The 23,717-nt window shown below is 38.8% G+C and overlaps 1 protein-coding gene across 1 annotated transcript in view; it reads right to left on the bottom strand.

Moving 5' to 3' along the window:
* The window catches only part of LOC145786265 (uncharacterized), a 76,150-nt gene that overhangs the window by 5,290 nt on the left and 47,143 nt on the right, over nucleotides 1-23,717 (bottom strand). The window contains exons 40-63 of the mRNA XM_082597906.1: nucleotides 23,125-23,213; nucleotides 21,528-21,681; nucleotides 19,966-20,048; nucleotides 19,467-19,623; nucleotides 18,406-18,491; nucleotides 17,715-17,868; nucleotides 16,742-16,824; nucleotides 16,509-16,662; nucleotides 15,923-16,002; nucleotides 15,203-15,356; nucleotides 14,697-14,782; nucleotides 13,727-13,943; nucleotides 13,032-13,153; nucleotides 8,567-8,720; nucleotides 7,780-7,862; nucleotides 7,173-7,332; nucleotides 6,164-6,288; nucleotides 5,424-5,577; nucleotides 4,966-5,048; nucleotides 4,706-4,865; nucleotides 4,132-4,232; nucleotides 1,393-1,546; nucleotides 1,057-1,139; nucleotides 379-538 (exon numbers count right to left, since the gene is read on the bottom strand). Of these exons, the coding sequence (XP_082454032.1) occupies nucleotides 379-538; nucleotides 1,057-1,139; nucleotides 1,393-1,546; nucleotides 4,132-4,232; nucleotides 4,706-4,865; nucleotides 4,966-5,048; nucleotides 5,424-5,577; nucleotides 6,164-6,288; nucleotides 7,173-7,332; nucleotides 7,780-7,862; nucleotides 8,567-8,720; nucleotides 13,032-13,153; nucleotides 13,727-13,943; nucleotides 14,697-14,782; nucleotides 15,203-15,356; nucleotides 15,923-16,002; nucleotides 16,509-16,662; nucleotides 16,742-16,824; nucleotides 17,715-17,868; nucleotides 18,406-18,491; nucleotides 19,467-19,623; nucleotides 19,966-20,048; nucleotides 21,528-21,681; nucleotides 23,125-23,213 (3,036 nt within the window). The remainder of the gene's footprint in view (nucleotides 1-378; nucleotides 539-1,056; nucleotides 1,140-1,392; nucleotides 1,547-4,131; nucleotides 4,233-4,705; nucleotides 4,866-4,965; nucleotides 5,049-5,423; nucleotides 5,578-6,163; nucleotides 6,289-7,172; nucleotides 7,333-7,779; nucleotides 7,863-8,566; nucleotides 8,721-13,031; nucleotides 13,154-13,726; nucleotides 13,944-14,696; nucleotides 14,783-15,202; nucleotides 15,357-15,922; nucleotides 16,003-16,508; nucleotides 16,663-16,741; nucleotides 16,825-17,714; nucleotides 17,869-18,405; nucleotides 18,492-19,466; nucleotides 19,624-19,965; nucleotides 20,049-21,527; nucleotides 21,682-23,124; nucleotides 23,214-23,717) is intronic.

Below are 23,717 nucleotides of genomic sequence, written 5' to 3'. Positions count from 1 at the left end.
AATTATTTAAACGCACTATGTTCATAAATATCTACAGCAATAGTTTTCCCAAAATTGTAAAAAAAATCCATTCTTAGCATAAGTTGTCGGTTGTGTAGCGGCGTGGTGAGAGCCCTGGTACGACATTAGAAAGGGCGCGGGTTCGACACCGCTCAAGAGCATGTAGATGTATTTTTGCAAGACACTTGAAGGTGGACACGAAGATTGGCTGCCTTGCCTTGCTGTCCACTTTTCCTAAAATTTTCAACCACAGGGACAAGCATAAATACGACAAAAATGGTGACGATTAAATTTGTGACAATTGAATAGATAATAACTCAACACTGCAAAAACCGTTGCAATAAAAAGGTGATCTTCATAATTTACACGAAGGCATACCTTTGATTCGCACCGCCCCATCGTCTATTAAGTTCAAAAGCATTGAGCCTGCCTGGGTAGCCGAACCCTTCTTGAACACATCCCGTTGATATACTCCACATGGACAGAATGCACGCTAAACTCAGTCTGGAATGGTAGTCCGGACAGTTTGGCAAAAACGCTGAACAGTTTGACGTAAAAACGCGTATCAAGTTAACGCGTTTGCAACAATGCCATAAAAAGAATTCATTGTTGTCGTCCGCCCCGTTAGCTCAGTGGCTACGCGCCAGACTCAACATCAAGCGACGCTGATTCGGCTCTCGGGGTATGCGTTTGAGCAACGCATTTCAAGAACTGCTCTCCATTCAGTGGCACCTAGTGAATGGAATAATTCCCAGGCAACAACAATGGGAAACTCCACTCCATCAAATCTCAGTGACCGGGCCTGCGTTAGCGGCTTTTACAAGTATGTGAAACTGCCAGGATTAAGCTCTCAAAAAAACTTTCACAGTCCTACGACAAAGGTCAAATCAATCGCAAATGCAGATACAAACGACTTATATTAACCAATTTTGAATAAAATAGGTGGTTTTTATCTACATTTGTAACGTAAACAACGATTATGCTGCTAAAAGTGAAAATCAATCCATTGCATTATCGGTTTAGTTTTAATGCGACGATAAGTGGTTAAGTGCTTACCCATTCCAAAGCCTTGAAATTGAGGCATTACTTCGCCAGCGTGTGCTCGAGTATAAATATCATTCATATGTTCCTTCAATTGCCTGCAATGCAGAATCACCAGTTTCAGTGAAAGAAAACTTCAGTTTATTAATTTGTTTACATCATTATTAGGCCACGTCAGTTGTGTAGCCGAACGTACAGATCGACTCGACGTTCCAAGGGTTGTTGGTTCGATACTTACCAGAATCACGAGGCTGTATCTTGAAGAGGCAGCCAATGCATGCATGTTCGAACAATTAGTTTCATTGAAAATAGCATTGTTAATTTGTTGTGAAGACTTTTTGTAAAACTTACGCTAAAGTCAAAGGTTGAAACAACATGGCGTCTAAAGAAGTCCAATTTTCCGGGTTGTTCCATCCTTCAAATACCAAGTTCGCTTCCATTCGAATAACATGTATGCAATGGATGCTATGAGGCCCTTCGTAGGTTAGACATAACGGGGGAAAAGCTGAAGACAGGATTGGTATGTATCGTTTTACTTTTAGTTACGGAATGCAGGCTTTAAATATATTTTGAGGCAGGGATATCTAAAGAGGAGAATGTAAAGGCTCATAGCGATTGCCTTTTTCTCACGACACTAGAAGGGCGGTAGTTGGTAACGCGTTATAGCGCTTTTTTAATTTACATTTAAAGAAAGTGTTTGTGTGGTGCTGCTGGTACAGTCGGTTACAGAAGACATTTAGCAAATGTAGCGTAGAGCAAATTTAAAGAATACTTGTTTGGAAACGCAGTTGAAAGGTTACCAATAACCTTGTTTTCTTCAACAACAAAGCCTTTGCAGTAGGCTGTAAGTGTAAATCAAGTAGACCTACACGGGTAGTTGAATTAACAGGCAACTATGAGCACGCAGTGAATATCCAGGCCTGATGCTAATAGCGCAATGCAGGTTGTCATAACAAGCTTTATTAAATCACTATCGGTGCCAATTGTCATTTTATGATACACAGAGATTATTCACGATAAACAGAAGCCCTTCTATTTTCAGATGTTATAAAAGCATTCGTATCTCCTTCTAGATATCCCTAATATTGGGGTAGAAATTGCAATGTTGTATATTGTATAGTGTTGCTGTGTTGTATAATATATGCAATGTATTAGTTTTTAATTTATGAGTGGCTAATGAGCATTCTAAATGTAGTAGGTTTTGTGGCCGTGCTATTTTTCTAATTCACGTGTAGCTTAGGGCACTACATAAACAAACCATTGATCTAAAATGTTGTAGGCTTACATCTACAATTTCATCATGCCTTTTCCATTGGCGCACTGACATATCACGCATTGTAACTGGTACTATTTTTGACCCAAACAAGCCAATAACAAAATATAAAAGAAGCTCCATAAAGTGTCTGAAATAAAAAGAAACCTATCGGAAACAACCTAGCGTACCAGCAAGCCAATGAATGAAAAAGGCAATTTGAAACATTGAAATCTTGCTAAACGCTAGGTGCTAGACTTAAGCATGGAGTGTAGTCGGAGAGGAGTGGAGCTGGAGTTTGCCTAACTTTCAAAGAATGGAATGGATTTGGAGTTTCACTTTTCACAGACCTTTCGGAGTGGATTCGGGGTTTGGTTCCGCAAATTTGCATTGCAATTAAATCAAATAAGTCTGGTACCGGTATAGTTCTGTTTGTAGAGAAAAAAATAAAACTATACCCACAATTTTCGACCTTGCAGGAGACTATGCTCAGAAGTGTACGCCGCTAAAGAGAGAACCTACGTGCTACTAAAGTTGATAAAACATTTTTCACCTTTGAGCCATTTCATGGTACTTATAGCTTACTTAAACAAGTCTACGATCAATGCATCCTTCCAACAGCTACATATGGTGCAGAAACTTGGAACCTTACAAAGAAATTAACACTTAAACTAAGAACTATGCAGAGAGCACATGAACGAATCATGATCGGCAGCCGTGGCGGAGTGGTTAGCGCGTTGGTCTCGCAGTCGAGAGCCTGCATGTTCGACTCCAGCCACCCGCACTTACTGTTGTTTCTCTGGGCAAGAAACTTTACGATAATTGCCTCTATCTAGTAAAGTAGACAACCGGAAACAGACATTGCCGTCGGCTGCAGCGTGGGTCAGGTGTATGTCGGAAGGCGTACACCGATGCATAGCGCTCAAGTCCGCTTTCCCGCAATGCAGGATAAAGATAAACAAACAAATGATGGGTTTAACATGGTGAGATAAAAAGACTGCCGAATGGATCAGAAATCAAACGAAATTACGAGATATAGTAAGCACAATCAAGAAACTAAAATGGTCCTGGGCAGGTCATATAGCAAGATATCAGGACAATAGATGGACTAAAAAATTAACAACATGGACACCACGAGAAACCAAAAGAAAGAAAGGAAAACCAAAAGTGAGATGGAGGGACGACATTGATAAACAATGCAATACAACCAATTGGTACCAACTAGCACATAATCATGTAAATTGGCATGAAAAGGGGAAGGCTTACGCTCTGCAGCGGGCTCTCACAGGCTGAAAATGATGATGATGATAGCTTACGCATGGGCTAGCAAGTGGGCTATAAAGTTCTCAGAACTGGATTTGGGAGTGGATTAGATTCGGAATCTAAAATGATGAAAGTTTTCAGAGTTGGATTGGAGTGGAGTCTGGCATCATAGAGTAGGAGTGGAATCTCAAAAACCACACACCGCTCAACACTGCCAGTTGCCGCCACATGAACTCATCCACACTCAAGGACGACCTGATCATCAGTTCTTAGCCTTCTCGATAACTGATTAAAATCTTTAATCTCCGGCCTTATTCCTTTGCACAGTTAATAGGCAAGAGCGACTGGCGTTTTATTTCTGCTGTCATGCAAATGACGCAAGTGCAATTCATATGAAAATCGTAGAACTATAAAAAGTAAATACAACAAGTAGCAAAAAAAATATCCGCTAATGATGATTGAAAAAAAAACAACAAAAAACATGGCAATCGTGTTTTATTCCTGAACACAAAGTAGCTAGTAGATAAATAATTCCCTGCTAAGGTAAATTCATGGGTAAATTAGTGAGAACTCACCGCTACCATAGCATTCGACCTGAGCCGAGAGATTAAAAGCATGGGTACCATTGTTTCTCAGAGCTGCTTCTTTCACTAGCCACATTGAACGGTTTGCAACTCTAAAAGGTAACAAAACAAAAAAAACAGTTCCAATTAAAAAACAATATCAAATTCCTCAGATGATGCTTATTAAAGCTTCATCAGAATATGTTGTCATAATTTGAACTTCTAAATGGGTTAGCAGCACTATTAGGCATGATACGAAGAAGGCGTTGTTTCAAAACGTCTGTATCAGATCAGGCACATAATCATCATGGAATAAATGCGAAGTAGCCTAAATGATACAGCCGCTGATACACAACCTAATATCATTTTGTACTTTCGTCCCATTGGTTATGCTGTAATCATCTTCAATTGGTGCTAATTGAAACTGTTTCAAAAAGATTATTTGTTGAATTTAGTATACATAAAATTCCTTTGCCTCAATATCGATTTAAGTGCCATCGTGGAGATTTTTGTTTCTTTTTGACTAAATAAAACTCGCTTCGACTACTTCTAGTTGTTTACTGTTAAGTCAACAAATATCTTTTACCTTTGATTTGCTTTTCCATATCTCTTAATGCGATCAATATAGCGCAGAATGCCAGGGTACCCTTTTCCATCTTCGGTGCAACCAACAACAAACTTCCAAATTGAGTTAAGGCACCCGATAGACAGCAGTGGCTCGTATTTCGTACAATTCGTGAAAAATTCTGTGAAAATAAAATGTAAAAAGAATTCATTCATTGTTGAAATAGTTCAGCAAAACGAAAAAGTATGAGATCATTCATATTGTATATCGAAAGTACATACTCATCCCATAAATTGACATTTGTGAGGCTTCGTCTCCGAACCCTGCCCTCTTTGCAAGATCTCTCATGTAGTCTATGAGTTCTCTAAAAGGATAAGTTAAAGGCAAATTAAAGGACTGACATTTGTGAATTTTAGGCTCTTAACTGCTAAGGTGGTGAAGATATAGATTAGTTGTATCGTGATGACAAAATATCTTAACTGCAATGAAAAATAGGGCATTGTCAACGCAATTTTGAATATTTGGATGGTTTTCTCTGAATGAAAAGTCTACAATTACCTTTGCAGTACACTACTTGTTCGAACTTTAATTCAAAACACAAATAGGTAGAACAAACCAAATGGAAGGTTTTCGACACCCAAAGAACCGAAATACACACCGAATGAAACATTGAAAAAATGCACTATTTTGATTACATCGTTGTTTATATGTTTTATTGTTTATGCTTTGAATACCCTACCTGAGATTAAAAGCGTTAAGCACTCTTCTTTCATGAGCGGTGAAGTTTTCCGGATTATACCAGCCCAACGCTACAAAGCCAACCATTCGCTGAATGGTGTAAAAGCATTGATCTGTGTGAGGCCCGACGTATGCCTGACAGCCGGCAGGAAACTCTGAGGAAGGTTAGTTGGTTAGTACACGGTTTTCCGTCCTTTGTTCCCAATATTGCGAGGGTTGGACGTCAACAAATTTCGATTGGGATTGGTGGCGGGCTTCTATGCTCTCCTATTTTGAACGTTGGTCACCACAAGGTTCCCTTTTGGAACCAAAAGGTTTTCGTAAAAAATATCTCATAAAAACACGAATTGATTACGAGTTACTTGGAATAACCTGTTGATGTCTTAGCAACATCTTATTTCATATCTGTTAGAGTTTAGTGAAAAGTGCTATCAATCAATCAATCACTTGTTTACTTATCAAAAAACAAAATACAAAAGTGACATAATACAAAAATACACACATTGTGTTAAAGTTGAAACGAAACGACCATCGCACAAAACCAGACAACACCGGTGTCTATCCCTGCGAATCCATTACTACTTAAAATCGGCTGTAAAACTTAAGACAACAGTTAATATTTGAAACCTAAGTTTGTTTTGTTGTGCACAATTTTTTGTGTAAATTTAAAGCATTCACAAGTTTATGAACACATGTGCGTTTAAACGATATGTTGAACCGCTAACACAGCAGTTTATGTACCTAATCCAAAGCATTCCATCTGGGCTGTAGAGTTGAAGGCTGCCTTGGCGTTGTAAGGAGGTACAATGGTATTGCTTAGTTTATGCGAGTCATCAAACATCTGTTGCATAGTGGCTCTTGCCTGCCTGTTCGAAGAAAATATACTGCAACCAGTAAGACAACAACACCACATCTAACAGTATAATACAAAAATAAAATAGCAAACGTTTTCGACTCCGCATACAGCCCTAATAGAACCATCAAAAATATTACAAGAAATGCTAGAGAAACATACAATATGGCAACAAAAATATGGTCTAATCTAAACATTTGAGAAGCTGCAAGATAAGCCAATATATTGTTAGTTCAGTTGGCCATAGCCCTAAGAAGAACCCTAGACATTTCTCTCAAGACCAGGGTTTACTGTTTACTGTTATACTGTTTACAATGATGAAAGAAATCAACGGATATAGACGAAGAGGTGCCACTCTGCAATAAACGGCATGCCTTTAAGTGTCTTGCCAAAGACACAACCACATGCTTTTTAGCGGTGTCGAACCGGCGCCCTATTGAACGTCGAACTATGGCTCTCACCACTCGGCTATGCGGTATGCAACCGCCATATTGTGATGGGTAGAAGTCGCATGTACACTGCGCATTTCCATTACAGCACATTTTACTGCAGTAGCCTTGCTTTGCGTGATGTTGGCTAGTACCACTAGGCCTGTTCTGAAAAGATTAACCTTACAAGGATTACATAAATACATCGATGAATGCTTGAATCTGCAAAGTCTTGTTTGCAAGCAAGATAGAAGCTAACTATAACGTTGGCTCTGTGTGGCCGATTGGTGAGAGTGCCTGATAGATGCTCAAAAGGACATTGGTTCAAAACCGATTGAGAGAACACTACTGTTTTCTCGCAAGGCAAACGTGCTTGAGAGTGGATACAAAAGTCAGCTTCTTTGTGTTCACTTAATCTAGATCTTCAACTACCGGATATAAGCGTGGGTAGGCAAAAACATAAACGAACCTTTGGTTTTTCTTCGACCATTTTCTTGCAAGCTCACTGGGACTTAAAGTGGCTGGGTACTCATTACCTTCCACAACACATTCAACAACATCTTCCCATATTGAGTTAAGACAAGCTGCCGTTAGCCTGGGCAAGTAATAGTCGCAATGTGGATAAAACACTGCAAATGCAATTACAGACTTGACAAATTTGTTTAAATTTACGTAGGTTACAGTTTGACAAAAAAAATCTTCTAAAGTGATTTTATAAAAAGCGACTATTCAACTGGGACATTTTTATAAAGTGATTGAAATCAAGCAGGCAAAGTAGTTTTGCAAACTATGTAACAAAAAAGTTTGCGTGCTCTTTCGTACATGAAACTGCACAAGCAATATTATGTAGATTGTTATTGTACTGCATTGTATTTAAGCAAACAAAAATCGGAAATTTCACTCTGCCAATCTCGGTAACCGGGCTTGCGTCGGTGGTACAAAGCCTCTACAAGTAGTATGTAAAACTACCAGGAATAACTTATCAGAAGTTTTCTTAGTCCGAGGATAAAGACTTAAAACAACCAACTTTAAATAGTTAGACTTGATTCTTCACCAAGATAAACTTATGAACGAACCCAATCCAAATCCTTGTTCCTGTGCTCCTCGGTCTTGCGCAAGAGCCTTCGTGTTAATGTCAACCATTAGGTCTTGCAGTTCTCTGAAGACAAAACAGAATTTAAGGCAACCATAGATGTTAAAAATTACAAAATATCAACGTTTGCAGTGGAGTTGAAAACATGTCTGATGATTCTTACTTCGACTACGTTGTAGCCTACACTGGTAGTCACCGAATTACATAACAATGTTTCACAAAACGCTATATTAGGCTGCGTTGAGTTGTAGTGGATTCTGGAGATCATTTCAAGTCCACCAAGTGAATAAATGAGCCTGTACCGAGACTTATGAAACTTCATAAGTGTGCAAACAAATCGTCAACTTTTAGATCTCTGGGCCCGAAGTTATCTCATTTACCTACCCCTTATTTATGATGTTCCTGGACTACACTAAGAGGTTATTGGGGAAGATACAGTAACCGTAGGAACAAATGTAGAATAAACATCTAATCAGTGGTTCCCAACAAGATGCCACTTGAATTTAGGAGAGCCGCAAATACACTTACTTTTACAAAAGTAGTAAAATGCAAGCATTAAAGCTCATATAATTGTACGTACTTTAAAACGTTTTTACTTGAAGTTATTGTAAGAAAATTGGGGTCAATCAATAGGCTTGACACGTTTGAAAAAGCTTGAAAATCACTACTGGAAATAAACACGTTTAAGATTGACTACGTGATTGATTGTGCAGTGATTGTCTGGTCACAAATATAAGCTATTGTGACAATGAAAAAACAATGTCATGTACTTGACCGTCATAGCGTCGTATTGCTGTCTTCTGCGCTTACTGACGTTAGCTGGATTATTCCAACCTTCGGGGACCAGGCCAGCAAGCTCTCGTATTTTGTTGATGCAATGATCTCTGTGGGGCCCATAGAAAGTAGTGCACAAAATAGGGAATGCTGAGAATACATGAAATTTATTGCATGGTTTGTAGCTTTGAAGCTAAAGAGGGCAATAGTCCAGTCAATCCGGCTCAAAATAGGGCTTGACCCACCACTAATTGCAAATGTTTTGACCCATACATTTTCTGAAAGCTTACACCATACAGAATAACATACTAAAAATCTGCTGCAAAAAATTTAGTGGAACACCCCTTTTTGGGAGTAAAAACAAAATGGCCGCCATGTGTCCCAAAATCTTCATTTTAACGTATCTTTTCGCCTAATTCATGCAATTTAGTTTTGTAAAAGAGCTCGTTCTATATTTCTGGTACAAGGAATTTATAAACAGACACTGGAAAGTTGAAAAATGAGATAAAAATTTGTCTTAATAAAATTATATAACAAAATTTAAAAATAAAATGGCCGCCATGAGTCTCAAAAATCTTCGTTTTTCCTTATTGTTTAACCTAATTCGCACAATTTAGTTCTGCAAAAGACCTAATTTTATCAAACAATTAATAGTTCAAACCAAGGCATCATCATCAGAGTCAATGTCTTCCATTAGGCCTATTGACGAATTTGAACATGACCCATGACATTCACCACATGCAACTGTACATTCTAAACCAGATTTCCAGCATGTGCATCGAAGTGTAGAACAGCCGGTCTTGCAGTTGCAGACAATCATTTCCAGGAACTGAGATGGAGCTGGAGGTTTGTCTGTCATCACAGGCATCAGACTGCCTCCACTAAAACGCCAACCCCACTGTTCCGGTGGAACATCTGTCTCATAACCCAGCCACACCTGCACTTGATGATATACCCTGAGACTGTGAAACCTCGCTGCTGATGACGTGGGAGGAAGAGAACATGGGTCTACTGCAGTCGTACTTCTTGCTGTCTTTCCACAGAAAATTTGATATCCTAGATCGTCAAGATTATCATCTTGCCTTCCATTGTACATGGCAATTAGAGTCGACTTCCCTGATTTTACAAACATCAGTTGCATTTGCAGAGAATGACATGAAAGTTGCTGCAGCTGTTCTGAAGTTTTCATCAGTTCTTAGTTTTGTAACAGCTTTCTGTTTGCCTATTCCAAATACCCTTGAAATGGTATCACATCCCAACAGTACATGGGCAAAGAGAAGATTATTTGACACAGTTGTCTCCAAGAAGTTTTCTGGTGACTGAAATGTTCCAGCACTTTGATGGTTTTTTAGTGCCCTTTTTAGATGCTGTTTGCAACCAGATGTTGTGTGTGGTATTACTCTTCTTGTAATGTATGAGAAAAATCAGAATGTCAGTATCACTTGCTAAAACTACAGTGTCTTTTTGCTGTGCAGATGACATCGCGGTTTCTACTATCAGGACATCTGCATCTCCTCTGGCATGGTGGACAACACATCCTGCTCTTTCGAGCCTGTCCCCATCATATGGATTAGTCTCTGTTTATTTTTATAGTTAGCAAGAAAGTCTTCCTTTTTGGTTTGGAGCTTCATTGTTGGATCGAAGATTACTTCAGCCCCAATCCTACCAACAGTTCTTCGGAAGTGAGCACCATCTTTTGTGGAAGGCGAATCTGTGCAACCATCAAACACAACAATACACTATAATACAGGCTCCATATTTGGACATCACATAATCAGTGTACATCTGCATGATTTCATCCCATGCAACTTCTTTTGTCCAAGGAAGTTTATGGAGCAGGGCACCTCCATCTAGTACATTTGGACTAAGGGCTTAGATGGTTTTGGAGCAGACTCAATTGATGAAGACCACAAGAAGTCAGCCAAGGAGGCCTTGTTGGCTGGTCTAATGATGGACTTTGATTCAAACAAGGCTGATGGAAATTGACAAAGTTCATACTGGAATACCTCTGGTAACTGATTTGTTGTTGTGCCAGCACAGACCAAACGTTGAAATAGGAGGGTGGGATCAACACTCACTTCCCTGTCCTTGACTTTGACCGATTCTTTTGCACCCATGGTGATGGCTTGGTGTTTCTTTCTGAAGGAATGCTCAGTCACCTTTACTCCAGGCATTAGTGCAAGGATTTTCATACCTACATCCCATGCTGAGTCACAGTTGACACTGTCATGAGCTGCAATGCCTGTCACTATGCTTCTCAGGCTTGGTGGGCCATCCTTTCGAAATGGATTTCTCACTGTCAAATACTGAATTAGATCTTGAAGATCTTTCATATCTCTGCTCACCCTTGCTGGGGTACTCTCTTTGTGTTGCTCACTGGTGAGAAATTTCACCCCTGTGAACTGTTGCATGGTTTCATTTATTTGGGCGCATGCTGGTGCAGATAGAACCCAGATGAGTGGTTGTGTCTCTGTCAATCCACGCCCCCTTGTAAGTCCACCCCTTGACTTCAGGCTCCTCATTAGACATTGTTCGATTGTCAGGACAGTCCAGAGACCAGCCCAGCATCTGTCTGTGCGACGAACACCGTGATGTCCTTCCATGAAGTGCTTGTGGACAAGAGGCATCTCACTCTGAAGTTTGGACATCTTGGCTAGGTACAGGTGGATACTTTTCACATAGAGATTGTGACCTGATGCTGCCAAGTACGGAAGCATTTCATACATGGACTGCAGATGCAATGGCCATAAGCCTTGTCGCTCTGCTTTAATGAATCTGCACAGGATTGTGACCATCGAAATGTATTGTAGCCAAAGTCGTGCTGTTCTAAATTCTTTTAGGGTGTCTTTAGTTTGCTGTACTTTCTGTTCTAAGCACTGAAGCACTTCATTCTGATCTAAATCTGATGAAGACATTGCGCCTATTAGTAGTCGTTTCATTAGATGTCTCAACTGAAGAATCAAGTGGTTGTCCTGTTCGTGGTCATTTGAAAAGCACCCATCGGATTCAGGAATACGAGACAAGTTGATATCTAATGCTGACGAGGTTAACAGTGCATTAAGGGCTGCATCCACCAAAAGATGTCCTCTGCGCGACTCACTGCTTTTCCGGACAGCATGTGGACCACTGAATTAGGTGCATAAACTATTTCCAAGAGTTGTTGAAGTCCAGTTCCGTTCATCCAATGTCCAATGCTGCCTAGGTAGCTCATCATGGTGTGAAATCCTCCTAGTCTTATCACAGATGGTTGAAGTTCTGGCTGACTTTCAACCATGCTAAATGCCTTTAGCCACAATGGTTGATCAAGTGTGATGACAGGACACACTTTGTATCTGGTTGCATGAGACGAAATGAATTTCAGGGTAGAATAGATGCATGAGAGATCACTGGGGTCCATGGCAATCATGGGCAGGAACAAGACGGAAGTTTTGCCTTGATGTTCTCCTTGGTGGATAAGTTGCATGAAGCCAGACCATTGAGGACGTGGTACCTTAAGAACCAAAGACGAATCTCACTGTAGGAGCTGCAAAATCCATGCTTGCTCAAAGAGTCAACAAGCATTTTTGACTGGAACAGATGATGCATCTGCACGCCTAAGCCTAACTGTAGGGGAGCAGTAATAGCATTTGGTCTTGCTGCTTGCATAAAATTGCTTGTCCAAAAGAAGCTATTTTAGGGTCAGCATTCTTGCTACAAACCATAGTCTGAAGAAATTGAAGTAGAGACTGAGGTATGAATTGCAGTGCCGTCTCTGTTAACTAAATTAGATGAAAAGATACGAAAAAATTAAAGATTTTTGGGACTTGTGAAGGCCATTTTATTTTTAAATTGTTATAAATTTTAAAGACACGTTTTTGTCTCATATTGCAACTTTCCAATGTCTGTTTTTGAATTCCTGTACCAAAAATATAGAATGAGCTCTTTTACAGACTTAAATTATATGAATTAGGTGAAAAAATATGGAAAAATAAAGATTTTTAGGACACATGGCGGCCATTTTGTTTTTACCCCTAAAAAGGGGGTTCCACTAAATTTTTCGTGGCAGATTTTTAGTATGTTATTTTGTATGATGTAAGCTTTCAGAAAATGTATGGGTCGAAACATTTGCAATTAGTGGTGGGTCAAACCCTATTTTGACTGGACTACAAAGGCGTTTGCCATGAAGCGATGTTCTTAGATTAGGAGACTATCCAACATAAAACGAAATTATAAATATCTGTAGCAGCAAAAAATGAAGTTACCAAAAGTAGTGTACTGTAAATCAGTATATCTATCTGTCAGTTTTCAAGCAATGTAGATGTAGCTTAGGCTACGTTGAATTTACTTTTAACAACAGTATCAAGCTCTGTGTTTGATCGAGAAAGAAAGTTGCAATTTATCGTTTTTCCTCGATTGTCACAGTTTCGTTTTTCAATGACTGACGTATTTTCAATGTTAAAACACAATAAAAACCCATTTTACCGGTTCCATAGCAGTCGATTTGCGCTTTGTTGTTTGCCGCAATCGCGACACCGTTGAGCAAAGACGCCGGATCGAGAGCTAAGGCTTTGTCTTTGATTGCTTGCATCACATTGCGTACTTGTCTGCGTAACATTGCACATTGTCCACTTAACGTCGAATGTGATATCATAACTTTGAACCAAACATTCCACATTTAAGTTGAATCACTGACACATGCTCGGTAACCGAGATTGGAAGAGTAAGGTTTCCGATTTTGGAAGTCAACTCAAGTCAATTTATTTTGTTTCAACAGCGCCATATATTAACAAACAAGCAGACTAAATGTAATTGTCAAAACAATGCATTGTAGGCCTACATTGTACAACTGTTTGTTAGATTATGGCGCAATCAGGATGGTAGCGAAAGACCATAAGCAGTCATCTAGTCAGCCACCACCCCATAACAGTAAATCTAACTACACATTTATACACACAGGTGTGCAGAGGCAGGCACACTACTTCAATGAATAAAAAGGGTTCGCCACTGAGAATGAGAAACTGCAACAAGTGTTGTTGTCTGTGGATTATTCCATCCACTAGGCACCGCTGAATGGAGAGAAGTCCTTGAAATACGTTACTTGAGCGCACGCTTCGAGAACCGAGCAGCGTCGCTTGATTTTGGGGTTAAATAGTTAAGATCTTGAACTTGTCACCCACCTTTGGTTCATATTCCCCCATACATTGTAAAAGTTGGACGTGACAGGGATAGATGGAGGTGTAGTTCCACTAGTTGAAGCAGTGGTTGCTAGGAAATATATGAGATTTCCTGGGTATCTGGCCCCTTTGTCAGAGCACTTCACAACATCTAACCATATAGAGTTGATGCACTCGATTGTTAGCTGAGGCCAGTACACGTAACACTTTGGATAAAACTCTGAAAATGATAAAATATCAAATAAATTAAAACTCACAGAAATAGCTTTATTCAACTTAACAAAATGGTCAATTTGTTTGCTTGTGCTTTGTTTGTTTTTTGGATCTTTATCGTCGGACCGACAAGGTTTTGATAGGTTATTCCATGTAGTTTCGCATACTTGAATACTAAGTGCTCTGCAATCATGCTCCATCACAAAACGCGGAATTCAGACCAAGTGCAATGTCATTGAAACGTAAAGCACAAATGTTGAAGGCAAAATATTTTTGGCTAAATCTAATTTTAAATTTTCTTCCATATTCAAAAGTGTTAAAATAAAAACCAAGTTCATGAAGTAGGCTACATGCCAATCACCGAACAAGGTTTTAGAGTAAAAGATAACTGATGTTTCAAAATATAAAAAGAGAAGGTCTTGAGCACATTAAGAACAAAAACAGACTGTCGATGGAGCCTCTGTTTCGACATTATGGGTCACATCAGTGTATTAATGTAGCCTACAGCCAGTTAGTTATCATCAATAAGTGCCTGTCTTTTTAAGCAGTACGCTAGTCAGCTTTTGCATTTGACCGGGTGCGATGAGGTGTGAGTATCTTTTTTATTCATCGTTAGAGATCTCAAAAAGAAAACAAACCGATTCCTTTTCATTGAGTGTGTTCAGTACCGAGTCAACACATAAATAATTGCACTGATGAGACCCAATAGGACTTAAGTAGTTCTTTAACGTATGACTTCATTAAGCTGCAAGCATCTTACTTAAGCCGAATCCTTCATTTTGGTCAAAAACAACTTGATTATCAACAGCGCTTCGGTTAACGTTATCCATAAAGTTGATGAGTTGCCTGTAAATTCAGATATGGAAGTGTTGAAACAAGTGGTTCAGAGAAATCAAAGACAATAACCACTTTTAAAATTCCAACTCTTTACGATAACAATTTAAACGGGCATGTTGATGAGAAATACCGCAAGCCTGCAAGCTGCAGCTGCTTCAATGAAGACTGAGTCAAATGCTTTGACCAACAGATGAAGTCGCTGTCAGTTCAGGAGACAAAATTAACACTACCGGTACATTAGTGGTCATTTGATCATCTGAAACCAAAGGTTTAGTCTTTTATCAACCTAGTTTGTAGATACCTTCGCAAACTATGCGCTGAGAAGCTACGAAAAGTTGCTCTCTCAATACTAATATAAAATTACCAAATGAAACATGTAGCTTTCGAATAAAGAAAAACATCTTTAATGATTCAGACTAAGTTTTATACCGTAAATTCATTGGATTAAACGTAGCATTATCAGTTTGGCTCCAATTATTGGGATTGTTCCATCCCTCAGGCGCTAAACCAGCCTCTTTACGGATTGTGAGAATACAAGCAATGCTGTGAGGACCCCAGTACTTTTTGCACTTGTCTGGGAATTCTAAACACAAAATAAGCACTGTTAGGAAAGAAATAATTATTGTTACATAATAGAACTAGTTTGACAGAACAATGATTTTCTGAAAATGTCAAATGCCATAAACTTTGAAAAATCTCTTTTGTAATAATGCTGTGATCGAAACTAGTTGATTTGAACCCGGATAATAATAAGTTAATACTGGCTCACTTTGAGCAAGGATCTCAATGATAAGTCTATTCCTTTCCTTTCTTTGAGCTTCTGGGGTCAAGGTTTATACTTTTACTACCTCAAGTTCACGATGTTCCCAGGCTACACTGGAAGGTCACTAGAGAGCATCCGGTTTTTGGTTTCGTGATCTAAGAGAGGCAAACCTCGCGTTCCAATTAGAGGGTGGAAAATGGTGCAAAGGATGGTAATATGGTGTGCGGTGTATTTCTCTGCACTACGTTTACAAGATGAAGAAGATGCCACTCCACAGCGGTGCACGGTTGCGGAAAAGCCTAACGCCGATGCAAAACGTATCGTCAAGAGATGAAAAGTAATGCTCAGAGCTCTGGGGTCTTTAATGCGCAATGAAAATAACTTACCAATGCCGAAGCAGTCTAGTTGTGATTGTTTTGATGTAGTTGCCAGATCAAATATACTTGATAGTTCGTCAATTATTTCTCTGTGGAAGGAAGTGAACACAACATAGTATTTGTGACGTAATAAGCAAGAACAATGAGTGGCCTACGATGAAGTATCTCGCACGGTTTAGGCTTACGTAGAGCCACCTAAATGCTTGCTCTTTGATATTAGGATAAGTTGATTTGAATTTATTTCAAACCAACAATAAAAGTTTACCTGAACACCGCACTTTTCATCACGACAATGTAACCAGATGTTAAAAGGGCAAAAAACGCAAAATAGATTATGAAGTGGCTATTTTTCCACGCTTGTTATTATGGTTGCAATAAAAAAGCGTTGTTTCATGGCAGGTGTTGCTATAGTTAGGATTAAAGTTAGGGTTATAATTTTTTTCTTTGCCCCGGACTTCAAAATTTTCCAAAATCCCAAGTTTTTGTTTTCAACAGCTTTGCACTTTTCTCAAATTTGGGCAGAATTCCTTATAAGGCAACACTACTGCTGGAAAAATAGCCACTGCCAATAAATGAAAACAACGTGTATGCATACGCTAGATTTTTGTTGCGTAAAGTAGAATTGAGAGTGGACGTCGGGAGGCTTGGATGATTTGTGCCTTGTGGCTGACAGCCAACTTTATCCCATACAGACACCAGACAGTTGAGAGAGTGTGGGCCGGAAAATGATAAACAATCACTTGGAAACCCTGCAATAAATACAATTATGTTAATCGCATTTAGTGTAACTTGTCACAATAGCCAAACAATAAAGCGATTGTGACTTACTCAATCCATAACAGTCAAGCTGATCTCTCACGTTGCCGACTTGCGCTCTTGTACTTATGTTGCCCATGTGCCACTCCAGCTTGCTGAGAAAGTGAAAAAAAATCAAATTAGCTTACAAGAAAAACACAACGAATTAGACTAGTTTGTGAGTCGGCCAATTTAGGAATTATACCTAGGCAAACAGAAAATTGCTGGAGTAGTTTGACGTAATTTTGAACATTAAAGCTACAAAATTCAAGGTGGTTTTCAGCAATCTGAAATATTAATATGATGAAACATCAATAAAGAAATTTATTGTTTCATAAATGCAAAGAAATATTTCCCATTATTCCAGCTAGACACTAGCACAAACATTTGAAGGCGTGTGTAAACATTATACAATAGGCTGATGAGTTTTAAAATAAGATACGGAATGAGATAAATTGATTACATACTTCATGATACGCGTCTCATGAGGGATGAAAAAAAACAAAACGGAAACGTTATATATTTGAAAGACGTCAAATGACAAAATAGTCAAATAACGCACCTATTTATGCAGAAATGACATGCCGGTAACCTAAAACTCAGCAAGTTCATCTTAGGGTTATACAAAACATTTGTAACACTTGTAATAAACTAATCATAGTAAAACAACTGAGTGTGACAGTTGCAGCAGTTTGTCAAAAAAAAAAACGAAATTCTTTATTGTATTGCACAATAACTATATTTTGTTTAGTGTAAAAAGTGTTGTTATTACTATTGTTACTGCATTGGTAAAGACGAAGCTTGTTAATCGTAATATTTTTTCCAGCTTTTTATGTGTTTATTTAGATTGTGCAACTAATCCTTGCTTTTAACAATTTATCAGCAAGTGCTTACACGCAATTTGCAAACTTTCAGCGATAAAAACAGTACCCTTCTTCTTTAATTTTTTCGTCATCACCTATGTGACGCCATAAATCACTACCCACAACAAACCACATCTTCTTACACAAGATTCATTTTGTTGAGAGTGTCATTTTTTTCTTTAGATAAGTTTTCTGGGTAGTCGTAGCCATTCTTAATGCAACCACTGTTGGCCCATATTGTCTTCATACAGGCTAGTGTGTGAGGGCCATCGTAAGTCACACATCCAGGGGGAAAAGCTGGAAACACAATAAAAAAGAACTCACACTCTTAGCAAATCAACCTCTTTTTCATACGGAGAGTCAATAGCATAGATACGACAAAACAAGCAAGTTTCACAAAATAGGTTATAAGATGATAAGTAAAGACTGTGAGCCGCCTATAAAAGCTTTTTGTCACCTACCAAAGTTCGAGATCTGACTTGACACAAATGTTGCACCTTACATTGAAATGGTCGGCTGCATAGCCGAGTGGTAAGAGCCATGGTTCGACGTTCGAAAGGATGCCGGTTCGACACCGCTCAAGAGCATGTGGATGTGTCTTTGGCAAGACACTTAAAGGCGTGCCCTCGATTGCGGAGTGGCACCCCTTCGGCTATAGCTCTTGGTTTCATTCGTTATTGAGAAGAGAGAAATGTCTAAGGCCTTTCGGCTATGGCCTACTGAACTGAACGTTAAAATAATTGTTTGTTTGGATAGCCTACCAGTTTAGTATATCAAAGGTTGATTCTAACATTAAATGCGCAACAAACACGCAAACGGTAACACGTTAAATACCTTTTCCATAACATCTCACTTGGTCTGTTGCGCTACCGCCTATCGCAGAAAGGTAAGGCGAAGCTCGCATAAATCGTATAGTATCCCTGCGCAGAAGGTTCCTCAAGGTTCATCGAATGGTATGGGCTTTATATAATTAAGATCAAACTGTTCTCTAGCATTACAGTGAGAGCTAATATGCTTAGTGTGCCCTTTGAGGACCGCTGGGAAAATTTGCCACTGCTGATACCCTAATGTAGCCTAGTATTGGATATCTAATTATCTATGCTTAATTTTAGGATAGACATCCTTTTTTAATTTTTTTTTGCGTAGGTGTTGTTTATATGACATATGAAGTGTAAACAAACAAATTCTACATAAATATTTTTTGGGGAAAATTAATGGTCCTCAAAGGGACAGAAATCTAAGGAAACTGACCAGCAATTTTAAGCTTTTTCCATAATACTCAAATTTCCAAGGTACGCAGTACTTTATCATCATCGAGTTTTGATTTTTAACGTGCAGGTTTTGCGGGGCAGTTCTACACTCGTAGGCCCTACTCTAGATAACTGGCTAGTTGAACGCACATCGAATCTCTGCTTATCACGGTCCCATTAAATTTAGTAGGCAAGCAAATAAAAAAAATCACAAAAAGTTACATCAAATTATTTTTTGAAATGACTGTGAAAGCATTTTGACCTTGTGTTCATTGGTACAGAAATCAAACACCACTGGTTTTCAATTTGAGGGTTGCGGATGTACGGTATAAGGGGGGTAGCAAAAAGTTTTTAGGGAATCGTGAATGTTCTGATCTTAGGAAAAGGCATTAAAATGAAAAGACTAAAATTTGTATATTTTAAGCAAGAATTTACCTTAAATATCAGCAGGATTCATTAAAAAACACTGGGATCCACAGCTTTATGCCTAATCGTTTGTGTTCATTGAACAGACTTATCTCTTTACATTCCAATCAATACCACACAACGACACTAAATCAAAACGAGACAAAAATTTGTTTGCGTTTCAATAGCAAACCATAAAAACATAAAACGGCGCTGGACAAGTTTAACATCGCTTTCTACCTTAAATTGCTCCCTCCCCATAAAGCAGTAACTTTCCCCAACGTGATCTTTGGAGGAAAGTCTGTACCAGATTCCCTGCAGCCCATGTTTAACCATATTGACGTATAACAAGCCAATGACAAGGGCGGATTGAACGACAAGCAATTGGGTGGATAGGCTGAACACAAAACAGTTGAGTGGATTTTCAATGAAGCTTTAGGTAGAAAAAAAATGTTACAACTTAACCAAACAATAGTTTTACATGGGGCCACAATTACTGTATAACATGATCAATTGTTTACCAAACGTGCACAACAAATTTTTAAAACTGTTTAAAAGAATAAACTAGCAGGACATAAAAAAAATCATGCTTCTTTAAAGAGAAAATGAACTCATAATACTATGCTCAGTTAGCTAAAACACATATGCTTTCTGACAGCGCTACTATGTCTGGATCATTTAAATTAGAGTTTAAAAGAACAACTAATAACTAAAACAATAAACACACAAGCCAACGTACCTAACCCATAACACAGCATTTGGGCTGTTGCGTCTCGCCCTACAGCTCTGTTGCTGATATTCTGCATGTACGCTTGAAGGTCCCTGTAATAAAATAACTTTTTCAACTCAATAACTTACTTCGGTCACAAGCACGTTTTAACGTTCGCGTTTTGTCGCTTCTACCTTTTTCTCGACCTTTGCTATGTTGACGTGTATTGTTTTTGATATGATGGTCAGAAATAAAAAACAACTGAACTCAACTGAATTGAACATTGTGCTTTTAGACAACGTGCCATTCTACTCTTGTTCATGCTTTCCAAAAAAGATAATAGCTTTCAAGTCACATCCAAACTATCTTTCTGATTACAAACCTCCTACATAAGCACTTGGCGGCAAAGGCATCTGATTCAGAACGTTTTTGAAAATTTCTCTATTAGATTAAGTGTAGATGCACCAACAGCAGATATTTTAAGCGGCCGATTAAGCCAAACATCAGATTAGTTAATTCGGAATCGGTCTGTGTGAAGTTCATCTGTGAAGCAGTAATCGGCGGTTCTAATCAGCGGATCACGGTTGGTGCATAAGCGGACAAACACTGAAATCGTTCTCTTATTAATCTCTCAATGATCCTCTTTTGATGCATCCAACCCTCAGTGACAGTTTAAATATGTTGCTATGTTGCACCAAATGACGACAATTTTTTTTGCCAGCCGCTACATAGGCCTACAGTTAAGGAAATGATTGATTGTGGCAATGTGCTTTCTTGGATTGAGAAAGCGTTTTCCAGGCAAAGTACTTACTTGTAGGAGCTTTAAAACGCAGACATAAGTCCGTTCCCTTTGTTTTTCGTCAGCCGATTGTAGCAAAAATTAAGGGCGATAAACTCGTGTTACGCCCATTAGGTTGAACTCATCAGTATCGCACCACTAATGCGTGTCACAGACTATCGACTGTCCATGCTGATAATTTGAAGTTTCCGTATGGTTGTTGGAGTGTTTTTTCATTAATATTATTCTATCTACTAAGGTCTCACTGAATAAAGAGCTGTTCTTGAAGTGTATTGTTTAAGCGATCAATACTTTACGTTAGGATGGGGTTGGGATGACGCAGCGTATAAGCTGCCGACTTTCCAATAATGCGAACCAGGTTCAACACCTGGCTTAAGCTGGTTGTTGATAAACATCGCTCACCTCTACTCAGGGTGTAATAACTTGAGTGAGCATTGTTGCTGAAGAAAAAACAGCCAAGAGAAAGGAGCTGGACACCTTACTCTGGTTAGTGCCGAAGGCCTAGTATGACGAGAACCTTATCTTTTCATTCCCCAAAGCTCAGTGATTGAGTATGGGACTTTTGCGTTAGTATCCACTATATGTTAAAAGCGGGCGTAAGAATAAATGGAGTTTTCAAAATTTATAATTGTACTGAAAAGTTTAACTTAGAACCAGGCTGTAGGCCTACTTCCCAAAACCAAAATAGGCCTATTGAATTAGAAGATATGTCTTTGCTGCTTCAACTGTTTATATTACAACAAATAGCAAAACTGAGATAAGACTATTCAAATGTATAACTTTGTGTACGCACGCAAGTAACATTCCACTGAGTCTTGCGAGGTTTGCAGGGGGCAAACGAAGTGGACTGCCAGTGCCTTCATCAAAACAACTGACATTTTTCCAGATGGTGTTCATGCAAGCCAAGTCATGAGGACCGCGGAAGTATTTGCAGTTTAATGGAAACTCTAAACGTTTTATAGTTAGAACAGTAATTACATTACAAAGCTTTGGTAGATAGTTTGCTGTGTTGTACAACAGGCATAAAAAACCAAGTAACTTCAACAGGTTTAACATTCGTGTTTACACAAAAATACAACATAATTAAAGTAAACCCAAACATTTTAGACACGTACTTGTGTCCTCCTACTTTAGATCTGCTATATACATAAATATGAGAATTAGAAGATAAATCAGACTATGCACTATTACTGTAATGACACTCCGGACTAAAAAGCACAAACTCAATAAGTGATACAAGAATAATTAAGAAAAAATAACACGGCGGGAAACAGATCAAAAAGAAATCAATAACATGTGATCTGTTTCCCGCCGTGTTATTTACTCTAAATTATTATTCTTGTATCACTTGCTGAGTTTGTGCTTTTTAGTCCGGAGTGTCATTACAGTTATAGTGCATAGTCTGATTTATCTTCTAATTCTCATATTTATGTATATAGCAGATCTAAAGTAGGAGGACACAAGTACGTGTCTAAAATGTTTGGGTTTACTTTAATTATGTTGCATTTAATTATATTACGTACATAGCCGGATAGCAATAACATAGACAATGCGCTATACACAACACCAGCAAAACACTGATGTTCAGGTGAGATTTCAATTCGTTGCTTTCATCAAAATGAATTGAAAAAGTAACGGAATGAAGTTTTAAAAAGCAAAGCTCAGTGCAAAGTATTATTAGGGTTTGCAATTTCAAAGGAAAACTGCATTTCGTTTGTTTTGTTTGTTTTATTATCTTTATCCTGCATTGCGGGAAAGCGGACCTGAGCGCTATGCATCGGTGTACGTACGCCTTCCGACGTACACCTGACCCACGCTGCAGCCGACTGCAATGTCTGTTTCCGGTTGTCTACTCTACTTATGACTTAAATTTGGTACTACCCATTACTCGAAATCGATCATTGGGTAGAGGCAATTATCGTAAAGTTTCTTGCCCAGAGAAACAACAGCAAGTGCGGGTGGCTGGAGTCGAACATGCAGGCTCTCGACTGCGAGCCCAACGCGCTAACCACTCGGCCACTGTTGTTGTCACCTGGCCACTGCTTTGTCACCTGTAGACCTACAGTAAAGTACAACGTGCATGAGAGAAACCATCATCAGGAGTTGAAATTACTGCAATAGACCTACTGCTTTGTTGGATGTGCTTTGTACGGAGTGGTGAAATCGACTGTTACCATCGGAGGTTGTTGGTTCGATACCACAGCACTTGCACGTTACTGCTTAGCCTACTCATTTGATGTTAAAACAAATGCAACAAAATGAGATATTGCAAACAGAAGAACTTTGCCTTTAAATTTTTATGAACAGTTTGAATTTTGCGAAATTACGCAATGTGATATAACCGACAACTTCGTGGCCTAATTTATTATGTTTGTGTTCAAGTGGGTTACCTATGCCAAAGCAATCCAATTGAGCGTCTTTGTCCACCTTCGGAAATATAGCCTTTTCTGCTATGCTAAACGTATAGTTTAACAATTCCCTGCACAAATAATAAGCAAAATAATGAGATCAACTGTTTCTCAGCAATAAAGTGTAGTAATAATTGACAGCCATAGTTAATTTGTTTTTTCCCATAAAGATGGGTTTAATAGTGAGTATTCAGCTGACGTATATTATAGGCTGTAGTAGCAGATCGCTCTTTCCACACAAGAATGAAATTAGTCAATGCAAATTGTCAACAACTAAGAAACTCTCATCAAAAAGTAAAGGACCCAAAACGCAGATACTAAACTCATATTCAGCAACCGCTTCAAAAATTGTAAGATAAATTTGACTTTGCACTATAACTGTAACGACACCACATGCCAAGTGGCAAAACGTTAAATCTGAAACTCCCTATTTTCTGTCTTCAAACGTCGCGTACAAGTTCACTTGTTCGCATGACGCGGACTGTACATTGGTTTGTCCACGCGACATTTGGCCACAAGAGTGAGGGAGCATTTGGATTTAACTGACTCCAGAAAAAGTGCCATAAAAGATCATA

This window comes from Aplidium turbinatum, chromosome 17 (genome assembly GCF_918807975.1).
Source record: "Aplidium turbinatum chromosome 17, kaAplTurb1.1, whole genome shotgun sequence".
In the NCBI taxonomy this organism is placed as follows: domain Eukaryota; kingdom Metazoa; phylum Chordata; class Ascidiacea; order Aplousobranchia; family Polyclinidae; genus Aplidium; species Aplidium turbinatum.
This window is presented reverse-complemented; position numbering and strand designations above follow the sequence as displayed.